Raw genomic sequence first — 26,686 nt, 5'->3', positions numbered from 1 at the left:
AGGTGGGGCCCCGAGCCACCCACGGGCCTGGTGCCCTGCCTGCCGTCCCTCCCCGGGCCAGGAGGCCTCCCTGGCTGCCTCCCGCTCACCTGCAGTGGAAGTGCGTGGTCTTCTGCCCGTAGAACTGGCAGTCGGCCGTGCCGCAGTCCTCGGTGGCTCGGAAGCGCTGGAAGCCATCGTTGATGAGCTGGGTGTTCTTCTTATGGAAGTTCTCGTGGGTCATCACGTCTGACGTGCTCGTGTACACCTTGTTACAGCCCACCTGCAGGGGCCAGAGTGGCAGTCAGGGGGACTGAAGCCGGGCACCCCGGCGAGGTCAGAGCGGCTGTGCTGCTGGGTGCAGCCGAGCCTGCTCGGGGGAGCTTCGGCACCTGTAAACATCCGACTGGGGGCACCGAGGTTAAGGTAGGACGACCCCTCAGGCCCCCAGGGCCTGGCCCGTGCTGGGCGTGGGTCGTCCTCAGAGAGCCCTGGCTACGTCCCCACACAGGCGTGGGAGTCCCATCCTGCAGGAGGCGGCTTGGGGGTCCCCAGCCTGTGGCTCTACCTCTAGAGCCCCCGGGGGTGAGCAGGGCTGGACCCTGGGGCCTGGCGGTCACCTGTAGGCCGGGGACTTGTCTGGCGAACAGTTTCTGGCACAGGGCCTTCCCTACCCCACCCTGGCTGGGCCAAGGCAGGCAACGTTGCCATATTGAGTAAAAACCAGTGGAATCTGAACACTCTTGAGGGCTGGACCGTGCCAGTGTCTGCACCATCTCAGAGCCCAGAGAGCGAGCCCCCCTCTCCTCCTGGCCCAGGTTGTTTCACGGAGGCCATAACAACCCCCTGACAAATACCGGGGGAGGCGCAGGGCTGCTATTTGCAAACCAAAGTCGCTCCCCCTGGACCTGACACCTTGAAAAAGCCCAGACTCTGCGGGGCATTAAAACAAAGAATTAAACAAAAACCTCCTCAGGAACCATTTGCAATGCTGCTCTTGGTGTTAAAGGCTGAAAAATGTCGGTCTGTATAAACAGCTCGCTGAATTTCACCCGCACCAAGTATGGCCATGGGGAAGGCCCCACCCTGGCCCACCGGACACTGCCCAAGCCTGAGCGAGCCCCCCGGGACTCTCTCCTCTGGCCGTCCAGCCCTGGGAAGGGACAAAGGGAGGGGCCCTGCCCGAGGCAGGCCTGCCTCTGGGGGTGGGGGTGGGGGAGGGGGAGGGGGAGGGGCACCTGCATGCAGTGGTAGTGGGTGCTCTTCCCGTTGAGGTGGCAGCCGTGGTAGTAGACGCTGCAGTCGTCCAGTGGGCTGAAGCGCATGAAGCCGTGCTGCAGGGAGTTGTCCCGCTTCTTGTGCATGTTGTAGTGCCGGATCACGTCCTGCTTGCTCGTGAACCTCTGCCGGGAGAGGGCCTGGTGGGCAGGAGGCTGGGCCTGGCCCCAGGGCCCTCCGGTCTCCTTATGAATCATCCTGTTGGGTCGAGGCAGCCCAGACTGCCCCAGGGCCAGCACCCTGGACTTTGGAGGGAACAGTTCCAAAGGTTCCAGAGCCACAGACCCTTCCCTGACCTCCCCGTGGTCTCCCCATCAGCAGGCCCAGAAGCAGAGAAGATAAATCGGGCCAGGCCTTTCAGGGAGGAGCTCTGATAGGTGACGGCTCATTCCGTCTACTGCCACCCCGGGGGCTCTGCCAAGCTGGGCTCCCTGGGGAGACAGAGGCAGCGGCCTCATGCAGAACACCCGCACCCACCTCCCGCCTCTCGCTCACCTGCTCTGCACCTACCAGAGGGTGGCTTTGAACGTAAGGGCCGATCTGTCTGAACCTCAACACAACCATCTATAAAATGGGGCAGTAATACCAGCCTCTTAAGGACACTGGGAAGACTCGATTAGATAAGGTACGCAGGCTGTCTGTGCAGTCCTTGTGCGTGGTTAAGACTCAGCGAATGGGAGCTTGCATTACTACCACTGGGAACGCAGGTGGCTCCAGACCCTATCAGATGCCTGTGGGCAGCAATCTGTGAACGAGAACAGGCTGGGAGCTTTTCTGGGCTCTCTGCCTGCCCAAGTCAAACTCAGGTGGCCCGAGCAGAACCGAGTAACCTCGTCCTGCTTTCAAGAGGCCCCTCCGCTGCTGTGCCAGCCCGCGGGAGCGGGGCTGGTGCCCGTGGGACATACCTGGTAGTTGCACTCGGGGTCAAGGCAGTGGTAGTGCTCGCGGTACTGGTAGGCGCAGTGGATGTGGCCACAGTGCTGACTGCCTGAGAACCTGCAGGGAAGAGGGGGTGGGCTCAGCCCTCTCTGGATGCCAGCTCCAGGGTCCTCGGCCTGAGCGGCTGAGCAGAGTCCGTGCCCGTGCTCCAGGGAGCTGCTGCTGCGGTTCAGGGGCCCTGGGTGGACATGTGGAGGGGCAGAGGTGGTCTGCTGGGGTGAAGGAGCAGAGGCTGAGAAGGCTAGGGCGAGCGACGGGGCCGCTGGGAACCCCAGACCCACTGAGCTGCAGACCCAGCCCGATCTGTCCCGGGAGGGAGTGCCAGGTGGGGCACAGAGGCCTGGCACCAAGACGGGAGGAGGAAGCTAGGCCAAGCCAGAAGCCAGAGCAGGGTCAGGGGAGGAGCCCTGGGATGGGATGGGATGGGATGGGATGGGATGCTGAAGGCACGAGCCCATGAGGTGGCCCAGTTGCCGTTTCTGCGGGTGCCGCCCACCCACCCATGACCCACTGCTGGGCCAGGTACTGGGGACTCCAGCTGCGCCAGCCCAGGGCTCTGTTGCTAAGAGGTGTTAAAGGGCTCTCTCTGTTCTGGGCTTTCCTGACACTTGAAACAGTCCAAGAGTTATGAATTTTTAAAGCGCAGCATCTGTTCGGCTTCCCGTGGCAGGGAGCGTGTGCTCTCCGGCCAACTCTGTAGCCGGGAGCCCCGTGCCGCCTGGCCGCCACCTGCCCTCCCAGAATACCCCAGGCCTTCTCCAGGCCCCGACGCCGCCAGGGCGGGGGTCTCACAGCCCGGACGATGGCCCCCGGGGACGGCGCCCCGTGACAACTGTGGAGAAGGTGGAGGGCTCAGCCCACCTGCCCCACTGCGCTGCGCATGGTGTGGGGCCCCGGGAGGGAAGCCCCTCGTGGGGGGAGAACCTCTTGCAAATAAACATTTAAGTTGAAGCTGCCAAAAGGGCCATCTGCTGAGGCACTAATAATAATGGTAATAATAATAATAAAGAGAGCAGAGCAAAGCTGAAAAGACAGGGAGGGACAGGGGAGGGAGACACAGAGAGCGATGGCAAAACTATGGGAGATCAACAGAAAGACGGCTGCCGGGGCACAGCCCCGGCCTTGTGCTGCATCCCCAGGGGCTGGGCGCTGGGGGCCTGAGCGGGGCGGGGTGGGGGGGAATCTGAAGGTTCTTCACCTGCCAATCCCACCGCCTTAAGGATGTAAAGGGGCAGGTCTAGAGTCAGGTGGTGAGGGGGAGCACACTGAGGCCACCTGCCCACATCCCTTCACATCCCCAACCGTTCCACAGGGGCCTGCAACCCCGCCTGCCCCGCCACCAACCACCCAGCCCCAGGTGGAGCCTTTTTTAAAAAGTAAATTTTAAAAAAATTTTTATTTATTTATTTATTAAATTGATTTATTTTTTGGCTGTGTTGGGTCTTCGTTGCCACGCACGGGCTTTCTCTAGTTGTGGTGAGCGGGGGCTACTCTGTTGTGGTGCGCGGGCTTCTCATTGCGGTGCTTTCTCTTGCTGCGGAGCACGGGCTCTAGAGCGCAGGCTCAGTAGTTGTGGCACATGGGCTTAGTTGCTCCACGGCACGTGGGATCTTCCAGGACCAGGGCTTGAACCCTTGCCCACTGCATTGGCGGGCGGATTCTTAACCACTGCGCCACCAGGGAAGCCCACAGTGAGCTGTGGAGGGGGGGACCTGCACTCACCTGTGGCCAGGCCCTGCCTTCGGGCCCTTTCAGGTACCCCAGTCCTGCCTGGGGTACAAGCTGCTTAAGGGCATGTGGCCTGGACCACATCAAGGGGGTGGGGGCTCTGAGATGGGGCAGAGGGCAGGCCTGGGGAGGGTTTGGAAGCAGGAATGCATGGGGGCGGGGAGGCAGCAGGCACCTTGGTACTAATGGTCACATGGACGTATGGTCCCATGGTCCCCAGGCATTCCTGCCCCCACCCACCTTCTCTCCATGGCAGTCTCCTCCCCAGGGGCCTACCTGGCAATATATTTCTGGTAAATGTTTACATCTTCAGTGACAGCTGGTTTATCTGTGGGCAATCCGTTCCTGGTGAGAGACACACAGGGCACAGCTGATTAGCAGACGAGGTGGCCTCATGCCCCAAGAGTGTCTGGGGGCAGCTCCCTGCCCTGGGGCCCTGGCCCTTCTCTCGCTCACTGTGTAGTGTTCTGGGCGCTTAGGGTGGGACTGGAAAAATCCTTTGGCAGAAAACTAGCACAGGTTCAATTAGCCCACCTTTGGCAAGGGCTGGGCCATCTTCAGCTGGTAGGGTTGGAGGGCCCTACCTTGGGTGTGGATCTGACCTAGAGTCCAACAGCATAGGAAGCCTGGAAAGCTGGGGCCTGGCCGCCTTGCACACAGAGAGTCAGGATGCTGCTGGCTGAAGAGGGGTACCAGGTACCACTGGGGAAGACGCCAGGGGAAAGGGCAAGAACAGCACCAAGCAAGTGTGGCTGGGTGGTCGGAAAGGCCTCCCCGAGGCCGAGGGCAGCTCCCTAGATCTAGTCCCAGGTTTCTGGACCCGCCTCCAGGAGGGATGGCTGAGGGGAAGGGTCTCACTCAGCCCCACACATTGATCCATCGATTATTTTGCCACTGTCTAGGGCTTTGCGCGGGGTGTGCCCACCCCACCCCAGCCTCCTACCTTCTCTTGCTGCCTTCCCCATGGAGCAGGCTCTGAACCTGGGAGCCCTGGCCACCAGCCTGGCACCCAGAACCCCCAGCCCAGAGTAGGGCTTTCCCAGCCAACCATAAGCTGGCAACTGGCCCTCACGGTGGCAGGCAGAGAAAGCCTGTCATGGGCACATGGGGGTTACAGTACCCTGTGGCATGTGTGTTAGCAGATGAGCACGTGCACAGAAGTACAGGCAGACCCTGGAGATACTGCAGGTTCACTTCCAGACCACCGCCATAAAGTGAATATCACAATAAAGCGAGTCACACGAATTTTTTCGGTTTCCCAGAGCAAAGTTACGTCTACACTACACTGTAGTCTATTAAGTGTGCAATAGCGTTATGTCTGAAAAAGCGATGCATATGCCTTAAATAAGAAACGCTTTATTGCTAAAAAATGCTGACTGTCATCCGACAGTGCAGGGTTGCCACAAACCTTCAATCTGTAAAAATATGCAATATCTTCGAAGCGCAATAAAACAAGGTGTGCCTGTACCCGCTGTGAGAGCGTGTGCGCACAGCAAGATGTATAGTGTGCGGGTCCACGAACTGAGTCTGAGCGATTATGTACGCAGAGGAGTGTGTGCGTGTGGTTGTGTGTGTGTGCGTGTGTGTGTGCGTGCGCGTGCGTGCAGAAGCATGTGTGTGAGAATCTGGGTGCACAGTGGATGTGCATAAGATGTGGGTGTATGTGTCCGTAAGTGTGAGCTTCAGAGGCAGGAAGTGGGCCTCCGGGCCACTCCAGTCCCGGGTGCAGGGCTGGCAGTGAGGGTGGTGCACGCCTTACTTGACAGTGGAGACGGTCCCCGTGGTGATGGAGTCTGTTTTGGAGAAGGTTGACTTCAGGTACTCGGGAGTGTTGAAAGGCAGGGAGGCAGGAGGCTCAGGGCCTGGCCCGGGGGCACTAGGAGCAGCGGGCACGCTGGCGAGGGGCGCAGGAGCCAGGCTGGGGGTGGGCGGAGCCTTGGCGGGGCCCGGCTTCTGGATGGCCCGGACGTCGTACTTGGAGGGGCGCCCCACCTTGCCCGTCTTGAAGGCGATGGCCCCTCCCATGTCGGGGCTGCCCTCCCCGGGTTTGAAGAGGTGCAGGTACTTGACGTTCTCCAGGTCGTACTTAGACGGCTTCTTGTAGGCGCTCCCGTTCTGGGGCCGCAGGTTCTCACCTGTCTTCAGTTTCTGGATGAAGAAGTCGTACTTGGAGGCACGGGCCACCAGGCCCTGCATGGGGACACTGCTGTGTGAGGGCAGGGGCAGGATGGTGGCCTTGGTCTCCAGGTGCGCGGTGCTGCTGGGCAGCCGCAGGCCAGGCAGGGAGCCCAGGGCCTCCTTGCCGGACCGCCCCTCGGCTGTGCTGCCGTGGGCCGGCCAGGACAGCTGCTCGCCGGCCTTGAGCTTGCGGATGTACTCCTCGTACTTGGAGAACCGCGCCCGCTTGCTGAGGGCGTCCTCGGAGGTGGGCGGCGCAGAGGCGGCGGGCGGCGCGGAGGAGGCGGCCGCGTCAGGTGTGGGGCCCGCGCGCAGCTTCTCGAAGCTGATCTTCCTGGCCAGCTCGTCCCTCGTGTTCTGGTCGTCGTAGCCAAACATGCCAAGGAACTCGGTCATGGTGGAGGCCGCGTAGTCCCGCAGCGAGGAGGCCTCTCCTAGGGCAGTGGGGAGAGGCGCCGTCACCTCTGGGAGGGGGCAGGGTAGCCAAGGCACAGGACACGCCCCCCCCAGCCCCTGACCACCACCCCCCGCCGCCCCGCCCACAGAGGGAGGGGCCGGCCTGGGGGAGGGGTGGAGCGGGACATGATCTATGGACATTTGGCTCACTTGTTAGGTTTTACGACTCTTAAATTAATTTGTTTTAAAAAAAAGTAATTAATACTGGGGTAAAATAAAACGAGTTCATCAATGCCAGGAAAATCAATTTCCTAAATGTTCTGGCCGATGGCTTTTCAGTACATTAAACAAAGTTTCATAAATGTCTCCGCTCTCTTGCCTTGGCCTAATATGAAGGAGAAGTCATTTTACTGGAAGTAAGGCCAGATCCCAACCTGCCTCCCAGGGTGGGGGTGGGAATGGGGGCTGGGGACAGGTAGGGCTGTGAGCCAGTGGCTGGGCAGTCAGGAGGGACCCCAGGGGCTGAGGGAGCCACTGGGGATGGGGTCAGGGGTGGGCCTGGCTGAGGCTGCCTGGAGGACCCTCCCTGGCCCCCATAAATGGACACACAGGCCCCTTATCCCTGGGAGGATGTGAGGCTCGCCCCAAGCCTCCTCAGGACCTGTCCTCTTGGCCCTTCCCGGCCCCCCCAGGCTGCCGATGGCCCCAGACAACAGGGCTGGCGGGCAGAGAGCCTGCTGATGTGTTCACTCAGACTCCCTCAGGGCCCGCCTACCCCAGCCAGGACTTATGACGTAGAGAGTCCTTCAAACCTCCCTGCCACCTTCTGGTCACTTGTGCTCACGCACGAGGGTGGGCCACCGAGGAGAGTCAAGGCCGTGGAGGCAGTGGCTGCGTCTGTCCCATCTATCGCCCCACCGTGTCCACCGTGGGGCACACGGAGAATCCCCCGAAGCAACCTCCCCACAGGGACACGCATGCACGTGTGCACAGTCAAGCTCGCAGCCCTAGCGACCTTCCCCGCCCACGCACACACGTGTACACAAACCACTCCAAAGTCCACAGTCAGCTCCCCAGGACGAGTCTCAGGATGGCGGGGGCAAGATGACCCCATTCTGCCCGGGGCTGTTCACTGGAGACAAATCCCCTTCCGCACACCACCTTCCGCCACAATGGGCCTGCGACTCCCCAGCACACGCCCTCCCGCACAGAACACTCGCTGAACACCGACTATGTGCTACGCCCTGAATCAGGAGTGGGTACACACAGGTGGGTGAGACTCACCTGGGCCCCAGGGCACACGCGTGTTCTCTCCACTCATGCCCGAGCCTGCACACCCGGGCACACAGAGCGGCAAGACCCCGGGCTGGGGGTCCTAAAAGCACGGCCAGGGGAAGGCGTGGCGAAGCAGGGGTGGGAGGACCAGGACCCAGCCGGGCAGCCGGTGAGGGCTTTCCTCCCAACCACACCTGGAAGCGCTGTGAGAGCGGGGCTGGGCTCTGGCACAAGAGAGAGCCTAGCAGCATGTACAAAGAGCCTCGGAGCTCCTGGGAAGACAGGGAGGAGGGCAGTCCTGTGGGGACCGGGACGCGCCAGGTGAGGAGAGAGGACAGTCACAGGCAGCACCTGGCACACAAGGTGGGCAGGGTGACCCAAGGAACCGACGGACAGCTGTCCCTCTGGGCGGGGTGGCCGGTGGGCTGCTGTCCTGGCCTCCAGCTACTTGGGGTTGGGGACCCAGTCTGGGAGGAGTGGGCCCTGGCTGCTAGATTCAGCGGCTCAGGGACCAGGGCAAGGGGCTAAAAATAGCTGGAGGCAGCTGAGCCCTCACTATATATGGCAGAGAAACAGAAGGCTTTGAAGGGCAGGCGGCTTGGAGCAGGGAGGGGGCCAGGCAGGGGTCCCAGGGGCAGCCCAGAGGCCTGCATTCCCAAGCCCACGGTGGGCAGCCTGGGCTCCGGCTGCCTGGCTCCAGTGCCCGGGCTGAGCAGGCCGCCCTGGCTGTCACCCTGCAGTCCCACTGGGCCTCAAACCCGAGGGGCGAGGCCTGCGGCCACGAGGCCACTGGCAGTTCTAGCCCTGCCTCCTGCCATCCTAGCTCTCCACTCCCCCGGGAGGTGCTGGGGCCCTGAAGGGACAGTGGCCCTTGTCCCTGTCCCTCCCCTCTCCTCAGGCCCAGCGCAATCACCTTGCGTCTGGGAACGGCAAGGGCTTTTCCTATCAGAGGAAACTGAAGGTCACACTTTTCCTCATTGATCTTGCAATGTTTGTTAATTACTCTGTCACTGATGTGGCGAAGGATAATTAAACAGCTCTGTTTATATCTTATATGCATAATTATGTGGCTGCGCAGGGCTCCCCGCGTAGGGAGGAGATGCGCCCCTTGCTGCAGGGGAAGGGGATCGGGAAGCGGGCAGGGGGGGATCGGGAAGCGGGCAGGGGAGGCTCGGGACACCAGGCACAGGCTGGGAGCTGAGAAAAGACCCCAGGCCCAGAGTTCCAGTCCTAGCGGAGACCCCCTCCCACCCAGAACCTAGGAAGGGCTCTGCATCCAAGGACAAGCAGACACCAGAAAAGCCAGCTCTTAGCCATCTCGTGGGAAAGACGTCAGCCAGGGGACCGTGTCGGGGGCAGGTGGGTGTCACGGGATATGCCGGCTGGGTGTCGCTCCCCACATGCATGTCCAGGTACTGCGCCCCCCAACAGGCTCCTCCCTACGCAGGTGCGTGTGGACAGTCGTCTACCCACACGCAGTCCGTCCATCCATCCCTCCATCCACCCGTCAGCCTGTCCACCAGTCCATCCGTCCATCCACTGCTTCCTGAAGACCCACTGTGTGTTCGGCAGCCCACCCCAGCCCGGCTCACACGTCTGGGAAGCTGCCTTCTCAGGCCCTTCCCTCCTCACCCCTGCCGCCCCTCCTCAGGAGTCCTCCCTGGGTCTGAATGAGGGGTCACTGTCTGGAGCAAGAGTGAGGGAAGAGGGCACGCTCTGTGGACACACACTCCACTCCTTCCCCGCCGGGCCGCCCTCCTCGTGGGCTTATGTCCCATCTGGGGCTTAGACACCCACCTGAAGCCTGCTTGGCACTGGGGCCACTATCGTCCTTGGCGGCTGCCCCGTCCGAGTCCTTCTCCTCTATGACGCTGCCGTCCTTGGGGGGCTCTTCGCCGTGGTCTTCCTCGTCGCTGCAGCCCTGGGGCTGCACCATGTAGACGCCCTCGGGTGGCAGCTCCAGACCCTCCCGGGCAGTCCGCCCCAGCACGGGCGTGGGTGCCGGCTCCTCGCTGTACTCCCCGTTCACCCACTTCTCGATCACCGCCCGCCTCTTGTCCTCTTCGCTGCGGGGGGCCCGGGCCACCCCCGACTCAGGGCCACCGCGCTCTTTGTCCCGGGGCCGCAGTGGGCTGTCCTCGGCCTCCGCTCCCTTCTCCACCACCACCTGGCGGCTCAGCTTGGCGCAGATGGCGTTAAGCTTCAGGCCGCCTTTGCGTTTGGCCGCCATTGCGGGCTTGCCTGCAGGCGGGTCGGGGCACCGGGTGCCTTCAGCTGCAGGGATGGAGGAGAAGGGTCAGAGGCGTGTGTGCCAGGCCCGGCCACCCACCTCGACAGCGGGGCGGACGCCCTGCCCCCGCATCCCCCAAGCCAGAGGTCTCCCCAGTGACAGTTCCACCACCCCATCCCCAAGGCCAGGGTGCGTTTGTCCCCTCACTAGACCGTGAGCTCTATCCTCAGAGCCTGGCGCATACTAGGGGGTTCAGGAATATTCTGTAAACGAGCAAAAACGAACGGATGAACGAATGACTCTTCAAATGCAAGGGGCAGTCTTCTTCCCGGCACCTGGCTTCTGGAAGCATTTCCTCCCCTTGTTTGGCCCCAGGAGGCAGGACAGACATGCCACAGGACCTGGCTCCGCCTTCTCTGCCTCGGCCAGCTCCTGCTGCCCTGGAAGGCCTGGCTGGTCCCACGAGGCCCACTTTCCAGCCCCGAGAAGCTGGGACAGGTTGGGATTCCTCAGATCCCCAGCGGGAAGCCCAGAGGCTGCAGTTCCCGGGCCTAACCCCTCAACACGACAGCCCAACGCAACCGGCCGGGAACTGCTAACTAGGCTGCCCCAGCGCTAGCCGCCTCCCCCACGGCTGCTGAGCGGGGGGCGCACAGGGTCCTGGCGGGTAAATGGCAAGACCACTAACCATACAGCCTGGGACCCGCCACAAAGGCCAACAAAAGTGGACACACCTCCACCTGTTTATTTGTACGTCCTGTCTGTCCACGCATCCACGCAGTGAGCTCCTACTGTGCGCCAGACCCCGAGGTGGTACCAGGGGCAGGGCAGCGGCCATGGCAGGCAGTCTTGGCTCACACTCCCTCTGTGTGCACAGGGAGCCCCACTGAATGCTCCCAAGGCAGGGTTCCTCCGTGTGGCCCTCAATAGAGAGGTGGGCATGGCCGAGTCTCCACACAGGTCGGAAGGCTAAGCAAAGGGACTCTGCTCCCAGATCCACGGTCAGAAGGGGCTTCGCTATAATGGATCGAGACCCTAAAAACCCACACGCCTGGAACACACTGAGAGGCTTACTCAGACAGGGACGGCCACACCTGTGCCAGGACCTCATCTACAGGCAGACTTGGCTTGCACACACAGATGGCTGCCCCCCGATACAGACAATGCCCAGCTGCCCCGGACCCTTGCCTCCAAGCCAGCTGTCCAGGGATCCCAGCCCAGCCCAGCCCAGCTCTCCCAGTCCTGCAGCCCTGGCTCTGCCGGGCCCCACCCTCACCCCTAGCTGGATGCCCACTCTACCCACGTTGGTCCGCATCTCCAGGTCTGTGCTGCCCACACCCCAAACTCCAAGCATCATCGTGGGTTCCTTCTCAAAGCTCAGCCGTGGGGCCCCACATCATGCCACCCCACCCGGCCTCAGGGCCAGCCGCCAGGCTCCGTGACACCAAGTTTCCTCCAGCGGGCCTGTGGGGAGCTGGCCTCACCTGGCCCCCCTTCGTCCCCGGCCCTGGTGGAGAAGGGAAGGGTGGGAGTGGGGAGCCTGCTCTATTTTTACCGGGAGGTAAGCAGCCAAGTGTGTATGGCAGACGGCAAATGAATCTATAAATATTTATCCCAAGGAAGAGGGAAGCAGAAGCTCCCAGGGCTGCACTTGCTGCTGGTGACACCCCCTCCCCGGGCCCCCACCCATCCTGGAGCCTCCTGGCACTTGAGCCCACCCAGCCCCACCCACCCGCTCCTGATCTCGGCTGTGTGCCTGCCTCAGTCCCTCACGGGCCCCTGCCAGCTGCGATGCAGCTGTGCACCCAGGGCCCACCCCCGCCCGCAGGCCCCTTTGCTCCGCCCATGCCCCCTACACCTGCCCTCCAGCTGCTGCTCTGCCCCAGCCCACCTGCCTTCCAGATGTTGCCCTCCCTCTGACTCTACTGCTGGTCCCAGAGGTGGCGGTGGAGAAGGGGTGGGGGCCTGGGGTGCAGGGCAGGAGGCAAAAGCAGGCCTTACTCAAAAGTGCAGACGCGTGTGAGTCTGGGGCTGCGAGCTGGGGTGTGTGTGTAAGAGCTGAGGTCCAAGGTGCCTGCCCGCCCGCCTTCCGGCCCACCCTGTGGGGCCTTCTCCCCTCCCCCTCCATCAGGGCGCCCTGGGACCTGCAGACTACCCCCCTCGTGGTCTGACCCCAGGCTCCCGTCCATGTAAACATTCCCTTGACTTTCTTCCCTAAAATATAAACGCCGTGTCCAGGCCTCAATGGGAGGAAGCCATCCGTCCCCGGCCCTGTCACTGCCCCTTTCATCTCCTTCCCGCCACCAGCCTGCCCGCTGCTCTATTTACACTGGACACTTCCTCTGGGAACAATACTGCCCAGGAGGCAGGCTTGGGCCGGAGGGTGGGAAGGCGCGGGGGCTGCCGTACTGCTCCCCCAGGGCCGGGCTCCAGAGAGGAGGCAAGGGGCGGGGCGGCTGCAGGGAGCCCAGCCCGGCCTGGGGAGAGGAGCGGGTCAGTATCTGCACGCAGGAAGCCAGCCCAGGGCTCCCCCAGCCTCCCGCCTCGGGCCCCAGTGATGCCGGATGGGCCAGGGCGAGCCCTGGGAGGTGGCCCAGCACCATGGTTTGGCCCGGCTTTCGGGCTCAGACAGTCGTGAGTTCACGGCCTGGCTCCGGCCCCGCGCTAGCCCTGGGGCCCTGGTCGAGCTTTCTCCCCGTGAAAAGGGCTGCAGGACTGTAAGATGAGAGAGGGTGCTTGTCTGTGCCAAGCACATGGCCTGACAGTCAAGGACCTGAGGAAAGGCAGCTGAGCCCTGGGAGGGGACAAACAGGCAAGCGTGGTGCCATATCTGGGCACGAGATCCCTAGACCAGGAAACCACACCTGACCCAGAAGAGGCAGAGGGGACAGGAGAGGCTGGAGGGCTGGGCTGCGGGCAGGCTGTCTACTCGGCAACAAATGGTCCCTCGCCGGCTCCCACAGTCTGAGCCCCCCCTCCCAGCGCTCCAAACGCAACAAGCGCCCAGCAGGCAGGCAGCTCTGTCTCCAAGCTGAGTGGGTCCTGCTCAGGGTGGAGAAAGGGAGGGGCGAGAACTGGACTGTCCCTGCACCTGTTGGACGCTAGCTCACGACCTCTCATCATGATCCCGTGAGGCAGGTACTGTCGTCGTCCCATTTGACAGAGGAGGAGACTGATCCTGGAGCCGTGAAGACACTCCAGAGCCCGAGCTCATGAAGGCCGGGGCTCAGCAAGGTGCGGGGCCGCCACCATGTCCCCACAAGGGCTCCAGGCCTCCCTGCCCACCTCCTCCTCACCCTCACTCCCGGTTCCCATAACACGGAGCCCCCTAAAGTGTTAACTGTGATGGGTAAAATGGTGCAGCAGATTGCTACAATAAATAATTTACTGATATTTATAAATATGCAAATCAGCCAGCTTCAGAAATCGAATGAAGGGAGGGCCTCGGGAGAAGGGCCGCTACGGCAGGAATCTCATCACTCCCTCCAAAGGCTGGGGAAGGCCAGGGCTCCTGCCACTTCTGAGGGAGAGAGGGGGGCTCCTGTAGCTGCACCTGGGCCCCTCATCCCTGATCCCTGGGGTCTATGGGGGTGGCTGGAACGGCCACTTCCTCGCCTGGTCAGGGCCAGGTCCTCCCCTGCCCTGGGCAGCCTGGGCTCAAGGGGACCAGAGGCTCCAGTGCCCACTGCCCGTGGCTGGGTACCTCAGGAAGTCACTTGTCCTGCCTTGGGGGTGGGGGTTAGTCCCCAGGGGCTGGGCAGGCCTGGCAGCCCCTCCCCACCAGTGAGTAATGTGTTTTGGGGCCGGGCGGACTGTCAGCCACCAGGCTCCGGGTGCTTTATGGGCTCTGCCTGGTGGCTCTGAACTCCCTGGTAGGAAATAAAGTTCTCCCTGCGCGTCCCTTCTAAACATTTCACTCAGTGGAAACGGTGTTTAAGAAAAATGAGGACATATTTCTTCCTAAGGATGCAGTGTCCCCTCTGGGCAGCCTAATGCCCGCTGTATATCAAGAAGTGGCGAGGCAGGGGCCAGGCACCCGTCCCCTCGAGTTGGGGTGGTCTGGGCCCTCCTGCCTGCTGCCAGGCGGCTCGGGGGCCATGGGCACCGCTGGGTCACTCTGGTGGCCGCCCTGGCCCACACTGCCTAGAGCAATATGGCAGCTGGCACCCTCTGAGCACTACTCCCTGTGCTGGCGACAGTGCCAGGCAACTCGGAGCACCGCCTCAGTGGCCCCACAGCATCCCCATACGGCCGCTGTCCTATCCCTGTTTCCGGGTGAGAAAGCAGAGCGCACAGAGGTTGTCAACTGTCACGGTCACCCAGAGAGCGTGCCAGAGCCGGACTCCCCCTGGGCTCCGATGTCTCGCCATCTGAAACCCCACACATACCTCCCACAGCCTCCCAGCTAGGGTGGCAGCAACGCTGGAGCTTCCCTGCAGCCCCTAAGAACTTGAACCTGACAGGCCACAAGCCCCAGTGCTGGGGTGCTGTGCCTATGTTCAGGCTCTGGGCTGAATTCTGAGGATATGAAACGAGCAAGCGGACTGTCCCGGTTCCTGCCATGACGGACTGTTCAGTTTAGACGAGGGGGCAGACGTTCAAGTCATTACAAGCGTGATCACGGCGGTGAAAAGTCTCGGTGCCACAGGAGCGGCGAGTCTGGGAAGCAAGGAAGGGTTCCTAGAGACATCTGCTCCGGCCCTGCTCCCCACGAGCTCCCTCAGGGGCCCCCTGCCCCCCACCCCCTCCCCCTCCACACAGTCCATCTCCATCTTAACAGCTCCCGCCCCATCTCCGCAGCCAGGACCTGTCCCCGAGGAGAGGGGTGTCCTTCCCTCTTGGGCCCAAATCCCATGCCTCATTTTTGCAGGTGGGAGGAGTGGCCACTGCCCCTCAGGGCTCTCAGCTGGGTCCCCTGGTCCCCAACAGCTCCAAGTCGGGAAGCGGGGGGCCCAGCCGCTGGGCCCTCCTCGCCCCACTTTGTTTATTTATTTATTATGATTTTTTAGTCCAGTTAAAAGGTTTACTATCCAGACGCGTCTAAGTGGCCTCACTTAGCGTAAGTAACTCTATAAATCAGAGGAACTGTTAGCATCCACCGCACAGGCTGGCTATCAATCTCCCCCAGGTCACAGCCAAACAGGAAGGGGAGAAAAGAAGAGTTACCACCCAGGAGAGATTTAAAACACACACACACACAGACACACAGACACACACTGACCGTGTGCACGCACACATGCTTGGGTGTCTCTGTATTTGTACAATCATATTATATTCACACGTGCACACGAAGAGCGGCCCGGAAACCGGCTGTGCTGTGTGTGTCATGACAACAACGCACACATGTGGCTCCTGCAGCCTGAAGGGGACACAGCCTGAAGGAGGGGTGAACCCCCGGGGCCACGCTCTCCGTGCCCGAGCTGCCCTGCCCAGGCAAGCAGCTCTGGAGGGCGGCAAGGGGGCTCTGCTGGGTCCCCTACCCTTCTGTGGCCCCTGCCTCTGCCAAACCCCAAGGGACCAAGCTTTCCCCTTTTGTGTGCCAGGGGCAGGGAGGTGGAGCCCAAGGACGGGGCAGGGAGGCTGTCAGCTGCAGGCCACTGACAGGTCCTCGCCCACCGTGCCCAAGGCTGGGCACACCCCAGACACACAGCACAGGGCTCCAGGAGGGCAGCACCATCCAGAGGAGCAACCGGCTGCTGTGCAGAGCCCTGGAGGGTGCCCAGGCAAGGCGACCTTTCCGCAGCGGCCTCAGGAATGCCTCACCTTCTCTTCGAGTAGGTGTGGCTGGATGCACGCAGAGCTTGGACACAGGCTCCCACCCCGTCCCCAGAGAGGCCCTGGTCCTAGAAAGCCGCACTAGGAACTGGGGTGGAGAGGCCACTCCTGGGTGCCCCTCGGCCTCTCCTGGCATCCCCCGGGGGTCCCCACGGCCGGGCCAGGCAGGCCGAGGGTGGAAGACCCGCCCAGGCCCACCTCCTCTCCCGCCTCGCCCAGAGGCCTCCCCGGCTCACCCGCCCGCCTGCCCGCTGCATCTCCCCATGAACTCTATTTCTCTTTCCTCTCTGAAAACAACTGAGCTGTAAATACTGTTTAACCTTCTCCCCCCCCTCCCCCCCCACCCCCTCCCCTCCGCACTATAAAAACACAAATATGCCATAACTCAGCCGGCCGGCCGCCCAGCCTCCAACATGCCCTGCGCCCGGGCCTCTCAGGAAGGTCATTACAAACGACTTTCCGATTCACTGCTCCTGAAATAATTTTGTGTATTAAAACCTGAATCTGCACTTTCTGGGGCCGAAAGCCTCGCTTAATTATGGCGGGTGTCCTTGGGACGGACAGTGATCCTTCACTCACCAGCCGCGCTCCAGCCCTCCGCCCGCCAGCCCGCCCCCCTCCCTGGGCCCAATCTGTTTTCAAAGTGTGTCTGTCCTTTATTAAATTGTTTTCTTTTCCACATTATCAGTTGCCATGGAGACCTCATCTCTCGGATTATTTGAATTTCATTATATCTATTGATTTGGGAGCATTTCATCTTTTTTATTGTTTTTCTGTCAATTTTCAAAACGAATAACCATCTAATTTGCGTCAGTGCTGATTATGTTTGTCCCTCAATAGAGGTCGGCAGCTGCGCTGGGGAAACAAATCAATGAAAAACCATCATAAAACTCCCCACTCCAGTCTCCAGGATGTGTGGGTGACATTCCACGCCTGCGAGAGACACACTCATCAGCTCCAAGTTCGGCTACGGTGGCGGCAGCTCCGCTCCACGTCCGCCTCCTCTGGCCTTAATATTTAATTCCGCGATTTGGGGCATTATTAGTGGTGTTTTTATTAGTGCGCGTGCATGTGAGTGTTCGGTGGTGGGCTGGCTGTTTCACTAATTTGTGGGTGAGGCAGGGAAACCCCGGAGGAGGGCAGGGCGGACGGTGTTGGGGGTGTGGTGGGAAGCGGAGGAAAGGGGGGACGCCCTGGGGAGTGGATGGGGCTCGGGACCAGGAGGTCCACAATGAGAGACTGGAAAAGGGGGGGGACACAGCGGGGGGACCGAGCGAAGGGGAGGAAAAGAGGGAATTCAGATGGCTCACTTTGTTGGTTTTTTTTAAATAATTTATGCAATTTTAAGCATTTATGTATAAATTTTTTAATAAGCCACCCTGGAGCAGGATGGCCATTAACATCCCAACGTCCTTCTGTCCAATGGGCTGGCGGAGAGGATCAATTTCTGAGAGTACTTTCCCTTTTTTATGACATGATAAAATGCTTTTAAAGCAACTTACACAAATACGGAAAAATTTTTCCCTTTTTTCCCCCGTCCCCTCTCCCATCCCCTAACAGGCTTCTTATCCACCAGGGAGAGGGGTGTGCGCGCACGCACACTTGTGCTGCGCTCTCTCTCCTTCGGGGGAGGGGGCTGGAGGGGAGGCTGGCCGGGAGAGAGCCCCAGTTCTAACTGGAACTGGCCGCCTGTCCTTCTAACAAGGGCATAAACTTTCATTACCCATGCACGCAGTCAAAGACAATTTAGGGAAACGCGCTGCTCGGAAAAGGAAAACCTCAGCGATTCGTGGCCCACGCTGCCGCTGCCATCTGGGGGGCTGCTGTCGTCTCCAGCCTGAGGGAGCGGGACCCTGAACCTCTGGCCCTGCCTGGAAGGAGGCGCAGAGGGGCCCTCGTGGGATGCAGCCAAAGAGGGAGAGGAGGGACCAGACGGAGCCCTGGGAGCACCTAGCCTTGGGCAGGGGCCAGGCCCCCTGGGTCCTGCTCTCCCCCGACATCCCTTCGCTAACCCCAGCCGGGCGTGGGCCCTTGAGGGCAAGCACAGGACTCGTCATTTCTGCCACCCAGTGCTGTCGCGGAGCAGAAGCTCAGCTCTGTGGATGGATGGTCAGACAGAGGGACCAAATGAAGATGAAGTAGGAAACTGGGCCCAGATGGCCTGGGGTCCGTGCAGGAGACCCACAGGTGCTGGGGAAAGGCTCCCTCTCCAGGGGTCACCTGCTTTGGAAGTGGGTCTGGGGCGGGAGTACCTCTGGGTGTAAAGGATCGGGGACACCAGAGCGAGAGGGGGTGGCCTGGCCACCATCACCCCAACCCTGGACTCGAGCCCCTAACGCCCTGAGACGGAGCCAAGCCCTTGTGAGGAAGAGGGCAACGGCCCGTGCCCAGACTTGGGGACAATCCTTATTTCCATGTCCCCTTCACCTCGTGGACCCTCCTCCTGAGAGGGGTGGGGGGGTAGGTGGAGGGGCCTGAGGGGTGAGCCCTGTCCCAGGGCTGCGGGGGATGATCCTGGTTCCCAGGGTGGGCCCTTCCCTGCCACTACGGGACAGCGTCCAGCCCGCTGAGGCCACGCCTGGGCAGCTGGACTTTGGCAGCTTCCAAATAAGACGAACTGACATTAGGAACTTGGCCGCCCTCTTAAAAACCTCCCACTTTAAGCAAGTTACATCTCTGCCCCGGACATCAGCGTCCTCACCTGAGATGCAGGGTTGTTGAAAGGAGGACATGGGGTGACATGTCTGGCACAGAGCCGTGCAGCATGGTGCCTGCCACCGTACTGGATGGTGACTGTGGACAGGGTCCCCGCCCTCGGGAGCAGGAAGTGCTGGTGCGGTCAGGGCAGAGTCCAGCCCTGCACGGCCCTGCCTTTGCCCAGGGACCTGGGAACCCTCAGCGTCCCCCTACTTCCCCACCTGCCACAAAGCCCTACTTTCTCCGTGGGCCCTCCCACCCTGGAGCCCCCGAGCCCCTCTCACCCTGGAGCCCCCGAGCCCCTCTCAGGATGCATCCCACCCTCTGGGCGAGCCTGCATGCGGGCAGCCCAGGAAGGGCCCCACGGTATCCTAGACACTCAGCGGCAGAGCAGCACGGGAGCACCCTGGTAAGGTCAGGCCGCCCCCAGCCCTCGCGGGACGCAAGCGGAACAGGGCTGCGCCCACCCTCCTCCTCTTCGCTGCGCAGCCCACCACCCCCCCAACAGTCATTAAAATAACAAGTTTCTGTTACAATCTAAACATTCCCACATCGCATAAAGGGTTATATTACACCCGAGTCACTCCCAGGCCCGTGTTTGCATAGAAAAGCTCACGGCAGGTCCCCCCTCCTGACGAAGTGACTTATTAAAGTTTAAACAGTAATTAACAGAACAATAAAAATAAAGGGATGTTTGGGGAGTCATAGCGCACACAGGGTTTTTGGCAGTGCCAGCAGTTTCTCAGTGCCCTGAGCTGGCAGCAAAATGCGACTGTGAAGCCAGGGGGCACGGAGGACCGGGCCAGCGTTGGGTCGGGGAGACTCCACGCCTAGAGGGTGAGAAACTGAGGGCAGATGGGAAGGAGGGGATGAGGTCCGGGAAGCCCTTCTGGAGTCTGTACGGGGCCACCAGCCCCACTGGGATCCGGGTAGCAGGGTGGGCATGGTGGGAGCAGGAGAGGAGGTCTGACACTGGCAGGAAATCCGCCGAGCCAGGTTGCGGAGGCTCTGCGATGCCAGAGCCTAGCTTGGCCCCAGGCACTTTGTGGGAGCCCAGTGCCCTGGTCACATCCAGCCAACTCCGGCATGGACCTGACTGGGGGAGGCATTGGGTACCCAGGCACCATGAGCATCACTAGACCCTGTGGTTAATGATTCCTGGGCCTGGACCCCAGCCACTCTGGGCTTCTCTCCCAGTGGGGCAAGTACCTCTCCCTGCTCCCGTGGCCGGGGCAGCACAGTGTACACCCCTGAGAACTCTTCTGAAGCCACTGGCCCCTACTAATAAGCATGAGTTAGGACTCAGGGGACAAGCCTGCCTCTCCATCCTCTGGGAGGGGGAGACCAGATGGCCCAACTAATGCTGGGCCCCACATGAAGGGAGGAAGCACCCGGCTCACTAGGCCAAGGTGGGCCCCACTGGTGGAGTCCTCTTTTGCAAAGGTCCACAGGGAGCCGGGCCTGGGGGGCTGGCCTAAGGCCAGGACGCCCTGCAAGTAGCAGGCCAGGCCACTCATCCTTCGCCTCTCCTGTTCTCCCTGCACAAGTTCTACCCAGAGGCTCAGACACCTGGGCTGGGTGCGGGCGGGTGGGGTGGGGGGAGGTGGGGGTCGGGGTGGGGAGAGGCAGGAAGGAGCCTCAGAGAAAGGAGGGGCTCCACCTGGACGAGGCCAGTGCGCTCAGTACCTTTTCCCTCAAAGCCCTGGGGGCTGGAGAAGAAGGGACAGCAGGAATGCTTAGTGGCAAAACAGTGCACGTGTTTTATCTCATGCCAGCCAGGTGATGGGCACCAAGGTACCGCCAGGCTGGCCCTAGACTTACCAGCTCCCCAAGCTGCCCTCTCACTTCTTCCCTCTCCCAGACTCCCTGGGCCCCAGCTGTCATAGGCTACATTGGTGGGGTGCTCTCCCAGGGCCGTCCTCTGACCTTGCAACCCAGAAGCCACGGCCAGCCTTGCCGCCCTCGCCTGTCCTTCCTCTCCAAGGAGAGCCTCTGTAAAATCAGTGTTCTCTCCTCACCACAGAACATTAGCTCCCAAAAGTGTTTTTTCCGTATAGCATCCCCAACTCAGGTTCTCCCAAGTAGGGCAGAGCAAAGGGTGCGACACGGGGACACCGCGGGGACCATGACAGTGCCCTCCACCTTCCTCTTGGCCTTCTCCATCTCTCTCAGTGCCAACCTGCCCGGGCCTGCCTGGGTATTCTAGTTCTGCCGTAGCCTCCCTCTACCCTGGTGCCCGCCGTTGGCAGCCTGGCCCAGTGTCAAGTCCAGAAGCCAGCCCCGGGCCCAGGCAAGCAGCCCCACCAGGTTCCCCTGCTCCTTCCTCCACACCACAGCTGCAGGGGCTGACGTGAGAAGCTGCCAGCCCCGCGTGGAGGTGAGACGCTGGGCTGAGGCCAGAGGCTCTCTCTAACCTCGTGTCTCCTAGGATCTGGTTCCTGAGCCGCCGGTGGGCACAGAGGGCAGGAACTCGCTTTGGCTGGGCCTCCATGGTGCCCACCCATGCCACTGCCTCTCAGCACAAGGCCCCAAGGACCTGGGATCTGGGCACAAACTTTGCTTCAAAGACGTGGAGAAGAGCCAGCAGCTTTCCTTTCCCTCTTTTCCAGGCAGAGCTCTCTGGGGCTCCACTCCCTGCCCCAAGATGAGGGACCCTCGGTGAGGGGAGGGTAGAGGGTCAGGCACAGAGAGCTCAGGAAGGGGGCAGGCGATGCTTCCCAAGCACCCAGCTGCTCTGCTCGGGAGCCAGGCTGCGAAGAAGAAGAAAAACGACAGGAGCTCCAACCCCCTCGCCAGGGGAGGCTGACTGAGTCGCCCAGGGCACAAGGTTGGGGGGTGGGGGCAGGGAAGGGGTGCTGGGGGTTGGGAGAAGGACTGGCGGAACGCGGGTCCCCGAGGAGGGAAGGTGGGGACAGAGGCCTTCTAACTGGTGTGCTCTAAGGTGGGCAAACTGGGAGCAGGCTGCTCATCTTAATCTGCTGTTTCCAGAAGCCCCAACTTCTCCCCTGCCCCGACGGCATGGCAAGGAGCTCCGGCTGGACAAGGAGCTCCGGAGGGTGGCAGCTGTCCTAGATTTGTACAGAACTTCAGAACTGGAAGGGGTTTGAGGCCCGAGAGGTTGAGAGACTTGTCGAAAGCCCAGGTCACTCACATGTCAGGACCAAACAAATCCAGAGGCCCATTTCCTGACCTAGGCCTTGTCATGACCAGCAGATCAAATCGCTCCATGTCTGTGTTTTAAAAGGGAATTTTCTGTGACCTTGGAGACCGCTCCAGGGCCCATCAGCCCCAAACACCCCACGGATTCCCTGCTGGAGAGGCTTCAAGCCCCACATTTGCCCACCTGGGCAAGGACCCCAAATGGTTCTGAACCAGCACCGCTAGGGCGCAGGGCCCGGAATTCAGGCTCCTCAACTCGCCCAGGGAAGCACACGTGGCATCTGGCTCTATGACCTGGCTTACCCCCGGAAATGGGCAGGACACGTGGGTGGTCGACCATGTGGGAGGGAGTGCCTGGGCACATGGAGGGTGCTCCGGTGTTGGTGGGAGGGGCTTCCTCTTTCAGGGACTGAGACACCCCCCAGAACTTGTGAGCTGTGCTCTGAAGGGAAGACAGGGCAAGCGCTATTCTGGGATTAGAGGAAGGGCCTGGGAGAGGCAGGCCCCGGGCAGGTAAGCACAGCCTCCAGGAGCCCCAGGAAAGAAGGCGGGGATGGCAGCAGGTGGCAGAGAGGTGCTATGGATGACACTGCCACCCCACCCTCCCTACAGCGCATCTCCACAATCCCCTTGCTGAGGCCAATGACCATGACATGAGGGGCCTAATTTAGGAGTATTTTTAAAACTGTGGCCCTGGTGGAGGGGTTTAGCAGTTGCCAGCCATCTGGAGTAAGGAATTACTGTCACCTCCCTGATCCTATAGTCCCTAAACCCAAAGCTGGCTACGGCTCAAGCGGGGGAGGCAGCAGGTGGGTGGGGGACAGGGCCCATTCCAGGGCGGGGCTTCCCACAGGCCAGGAAGCACCTTCCCTCACCCTCAGAGGGGGCCTGGGGCCAGGGGAGGGGGCCGGAGAGCCGCGTGTCCTCTGTGCCCACGCGAGCTCTCCCACCGACTCACGCACGCTCACTCCCTGGGCCATGCCGGCTCGCGCAGGGGCCGTCAGGTAAATTAGATCTGAAAGCTGACAATTTCTGACCATATTTCCTTGATTATTTCAAACAAATGCACAGCAGCCGCTGTAAGGAGATTAAAGTGACATAAACGTCCCGAGTGGGAGGGGGGAGGGCAGAGGATTCAGGTCACCCCCATCCGTCCCCCGCCTGACAGACGCTATATCGCTATCCAATCCAATAAAAAATCCCCCCCTTTTGCTTTAATTAATTTTACAGCTAGCTTGCTTAATTACTTTCAATCAAAATCCTCCTGCCATCGCAAAATTAGAGATGGTTGAGCTCCATTAGCCTAAATTCTTCATTTCCATATAGAAAAGAGGCTGTCTGCATAGCCAGCCTGGGCCCCTGGCAGGACAGACGCCCATGTGCCCACCCGCTGCCAGCCAGCCCACCCCTGGCTTCCGCTCCATGGCTATCTCTGGCCTGTGCATTTCCCCTCATTCTCCTCCGTCCTTGCTCCTTGGGCTGAAAGAGGTGAGGTCTAGAAGGGGTACACTCCCCCGCTGCCCCCAACTCTTCCCCTGATTCATGCAGGGGCTGCAGAGCTGGGCTGGACCGTCAGGGTTGGGCTGCCCCGGGCAAAAGGAGAGACGATCCTGGGATCCTGCTACTCTGCTAAGGGGCCTCTGCTGCTCCCAACCCAGGGCCGACAGTTCTCCTGGGCTCTCTTCCTCATCCCTCCTCACGAGGCAGAGCTCCCAGCAGAGCAGGACCACTTCTAGCCTTGGACTTAGGCCCAGTAGGTAAAGACCCCTGGAACCAACATCATCCAGGGTCACCTCTCTGCTGTTCCCTGGCTAAGGCCCTGCTCACTATCAGAGCGGCTCCAGGGCCAGCTGTCTCCATGGTGCTAACAGGCAACATGGCGGCCCCCACAGACTCCCGTGTTCTCCAGGGGGCCCCACGTGGGCCCCTGCTCATCCTCCCGTATCCCCGGTTCCCAGCCTGCGACAGCTGCTCTGCTCCTCCACCCCCAGCCTGGGTCGGGTGGGTGGCAGGTCTGGGCTCTGTCCACATCCTGTGCCTGCACCAGCTCCCTTCTCTCCCCTCCGCCTCCTCCTCCTGACAGCCCCCAACCTCAACTCCGGAAGCTCCACTTCAGGCTTTCCAGGCTACAGCCCTGAGTGTCACCATAGGGTCCAGCCCAACCTGGGCTCCAGCTGATTAAGGATCTGCAACAGGATGTAAGGATTACAGTAAAACCTGGCTCCGGATCTACGGGGGCAGAGGGCCAAGTCCGGGCTCTGGGACTCCCCTCGCCTCCCCTTTCGGCACGCCCCCTCCCTCTGAGATGCTGAGGGCCAAGAAAGGCTGGGCCTCTGGGCCCTTCGCGGGATCTTGGCTGGACGCTGGCAATTGGATGACAAGGGGTAGCATGTGGGACTCAGGCCAAGTCTGGCAGGAAGGCAGGACTGGGATGGGGTGAGGAAGGGGATTTATGGCTGAAACCTGCCCTAGACCCTCTATGGGGACAGGAAGCCAACCTGGCCCTCCCTCTCAGGGGACCCGCATGGAGGTGGGGTGTCCTGGGTCTGACTTCTGGAAGCTCTCAGTGAGGCCCTTCCAGGAAGCAGGCTTCAGGGCTGCCCCATCGCTATGGCTGAAAGATTCTAGGGTTGGGTGAGGTAGCTGAACCTGGACCTGAACCTGGAGCCAGTCTTCCTGGACACCAGGGACCCACGGTCAGTCTGCAGGCTCCTCGCGGATCTTGCGCTAAGGGTTATTTAACCCAAGTCCTCCTCTTCCTGGGTCAGTTGAGTTTCTCAAATATATCCCAAGTACCTTATGGGCTCTGTCCCCGCTGGCCCTAGGGATCCAGAGAGGACGGTTTCAGGTGTCAGGGAGCTCAGATTCTGATGGGGAAGACACACCAGCTCCAAAGCATTCCCCACGGCACTGGGGGCACAGAGGGGAGGCCAACTGTGAGTTCCAGGAAGGCTTCCTGGTGTCCAGGCCCAGGCTCTGCCTGGGAGGCCAGCAGGTGCAGAAGGAAAGGGGGGCGGCTCCGCTGGGCTCCTGCTCCTCCAGCCACTCTTCCCTCCACACAGGGCTGCAGCCTCTCTCCTGCCCTCTCTTCTGTGAGTCATCAGCAGAGTAGGCTAGGGAGCCCAGGAAAGGCAGGAGCAGCCCCAGGCCTCGGGGGCACTTACAGACTTCCTGGTCACTCTCCCTCCCCCTGGGGCGGAGCTGAGCTGAATTCTGGCTCTGCCCCTGATGCACCATGCCTGGCAGGAACGGAACAGCCAAGTTGGTAGAGGGGTGGTTGGCAGAGCAAGTTCCGGGTCAGCTGCCCAGAGCTCAAAGGGGCACAGCCACAGTGGGGTGGTGAGGTTCCCCCCCAACCATCTCCGGCCTGCCAGCCAGCACCTGTGCAGCAGGGGCACCTGCCTCTCGCCCCACTCACTCCTTCAACTCAGGAAACACTCCTTCGATTTGGGCCTGGCTACCCCTCCTCCTATGCATCCCTCTGGGGTCCTGGTTGAAATTCTGCTTCTTCCGGGAAGCCCTGCAAACTGCAGGGCCCCCTTCCTCTGCCCTCCCATCATACCCTGCTCCGTTAGATGGCACTTCTGTAATAACTTGGTTAATGAGCCCTCTATTTTGCTAAACTGTTAAGATCTGCGGGACGGGACCACTGTTCTAGCACAGCGCCTGACCCAATAAATATTTACTGAATGGATACAGAAAACTAACTGCTTCTCAAGTTCATCAGGGGTAGAGCTGGGATTGGGGGTGTGGCCTGACTTCTGTACCAAGTCCTGTGGAGCTCCAGGACCTTTCCTATCGGCGAGGGTAGGACTGGGTGGGACTGAGTCTGAAACCCCTTCTCTTGGGTCTCTGGCCCTCTTGAGCCTCAGGCTCACCTCCAAATGCCCTTCGCAGGGCTCTGCCTGGAGAACAAAAGAGGCCCCAGTTGTTCCCACATTTCTCTGGGAGAGGAACAACTGTTGCCAGCCAGGCCCTTGCTGAATAAATCCAGCAACTGTTTGCAGTACAGTGCAATTCTCTCCCGCTACTTCTGTCTGTGTCCCAAAAAAGGAGAAAAGGAAACTGAAAAAAAGATGGGGGAAAAATCCCATCCCAAGCCCCACGATCTCCCTTCCCCCGCTATCAAGTCCGTCTGAAAATGTTAACACACAGAGGGCACGGGGACAGCCACCTGCCATTGCAGACAACTGGGACAGCCGCAGCAAAGGGTGAGGCTGTGAGATCAGGACCCAAAAAAAGGAGGTGAGGGAGTGAAGGATGCGGGGGAGGGGGGGCGATCAAAGAAAACGGAGAGACTTTGGAGGGCAGTGAACGCCCAGCCCAGCAGTCACGGGAAAGGGCCCTGAGGACGAGTGGAGGGAGAGGCCAGAGACCTGCAGAGACAGCCAGAACCAGAGGGCCCAGGAAGGCTCCAGGAGGCCAGGCTGAATGGGGAGGCAGGAGGTTTCTGTGGGAGCAGCAGGTACAGTGAGGGGAGGCGAGGGAGGGCAAGAGAAGTTGACTGGGTAAGAGGGAGGGAGGTCTATTAAAAACCTCTCAGTGCATAACACAAAATGTCAGGGTTTATAGCTTCATTCTTGGCATTGCCGGGACTGAGAACCCTGCACAGAAATGTCACCGCTTGTCATGTTTAATCACCTGCTGTTTGTTAACACCTTCCCTGCAAGGAGCCTGTCTCAGTCTGCCCCTGGGCCCCCAAGGGACCCGGAAACAGAAAACATCCCCGGCTCCTTCTTGGTCCCGCCTCAGGGTCTCAAGGGAGAAGCTCCATTTGCCATCCATCTGAAGGTCTCCCAGGAGCCCCAAAGTGACCCTTCCTATCAGGCAGGCCAAGGAAAGGGACCCATATGGTCCTAGCAAGGGGCTAGGGCCTCTGGCCGGGGATGGTATGTTGCAAGCGGCCAGAGCCAGGGTGCTCCCAGGCTGACTACCTTTCTCCTGCTCCTTCCACCTGCCTTTCTAGGGCTGCCTGTCCATTCTGTCTAATCCACTCCTGTCCCCCAGCCCTGGGTGGAAGAGAAGATAACTAAAAGACGGCCCGCTCAGAAT

At 60.9% G+C, this 26,686-nt stretch overlaps 1 protein-coding gene across 8 annotated transcripts in view; it reads right to left on the bottom strand.

The window, feature by feature from the left end:
* CASZ1 (castor zinc finger 1) overlaps window positions 1-26,686 on the bottom strand; it is a 148,788-nt gene that overhangs the window by 15,775 nt on the left and 106,327 nt on the right. For all 8 annotated transcript variants that reach the window (XM_067017601.1, XM_067017627.1, XM_067017611.1 and 5 more), the window contains 6 exons: window positions 9,571-10,047; window positions 5,684-6,536; window positions 4,201-4,269; window positions 2,163-2,253; window positions 1,218-1,382; window positions 90-262 (listed from right to left, as the gene is read on the bottom strand). In XM_067017601.1, coding sequence (XP_066873702.1) covers window positions 90-262; window positions 1,218-1,382; window positions 2,163-2,253; window positions 4,201-4,269; window positions 5,684-6,536; window positions 9,571-10,047 — 1,828 coding nt within the window. The remainder of the gene's footprint in view (window positions 1-89; window positions 263-1,217; window positions 1,383-2,162; window positions 2,254-4,200; window positions 4,270-5,683; window positions 6,537-9,570; window positions 10,048-26,686) is intronic.

The sequence above is a fragment of the Kogia breviceps genome, chromosome 1 (genome assembly GCF_026419965.1).
Source record: "Kogia breviceps isolate mKogBre1 chromosome 1, mKogBre1 haplotype 1, whole genome shotgun sequence".
NCBI classification, from domain to species: domain Eukaryota; kingdom Metazoa; phylum Chordata; class Mammalia; order Artiodactyla; family Physeteridae; genus Kogia; species Kogia breviceps.
This window is presented reverse-complemented; position numbering and strand designations above follow the sequence as displayed.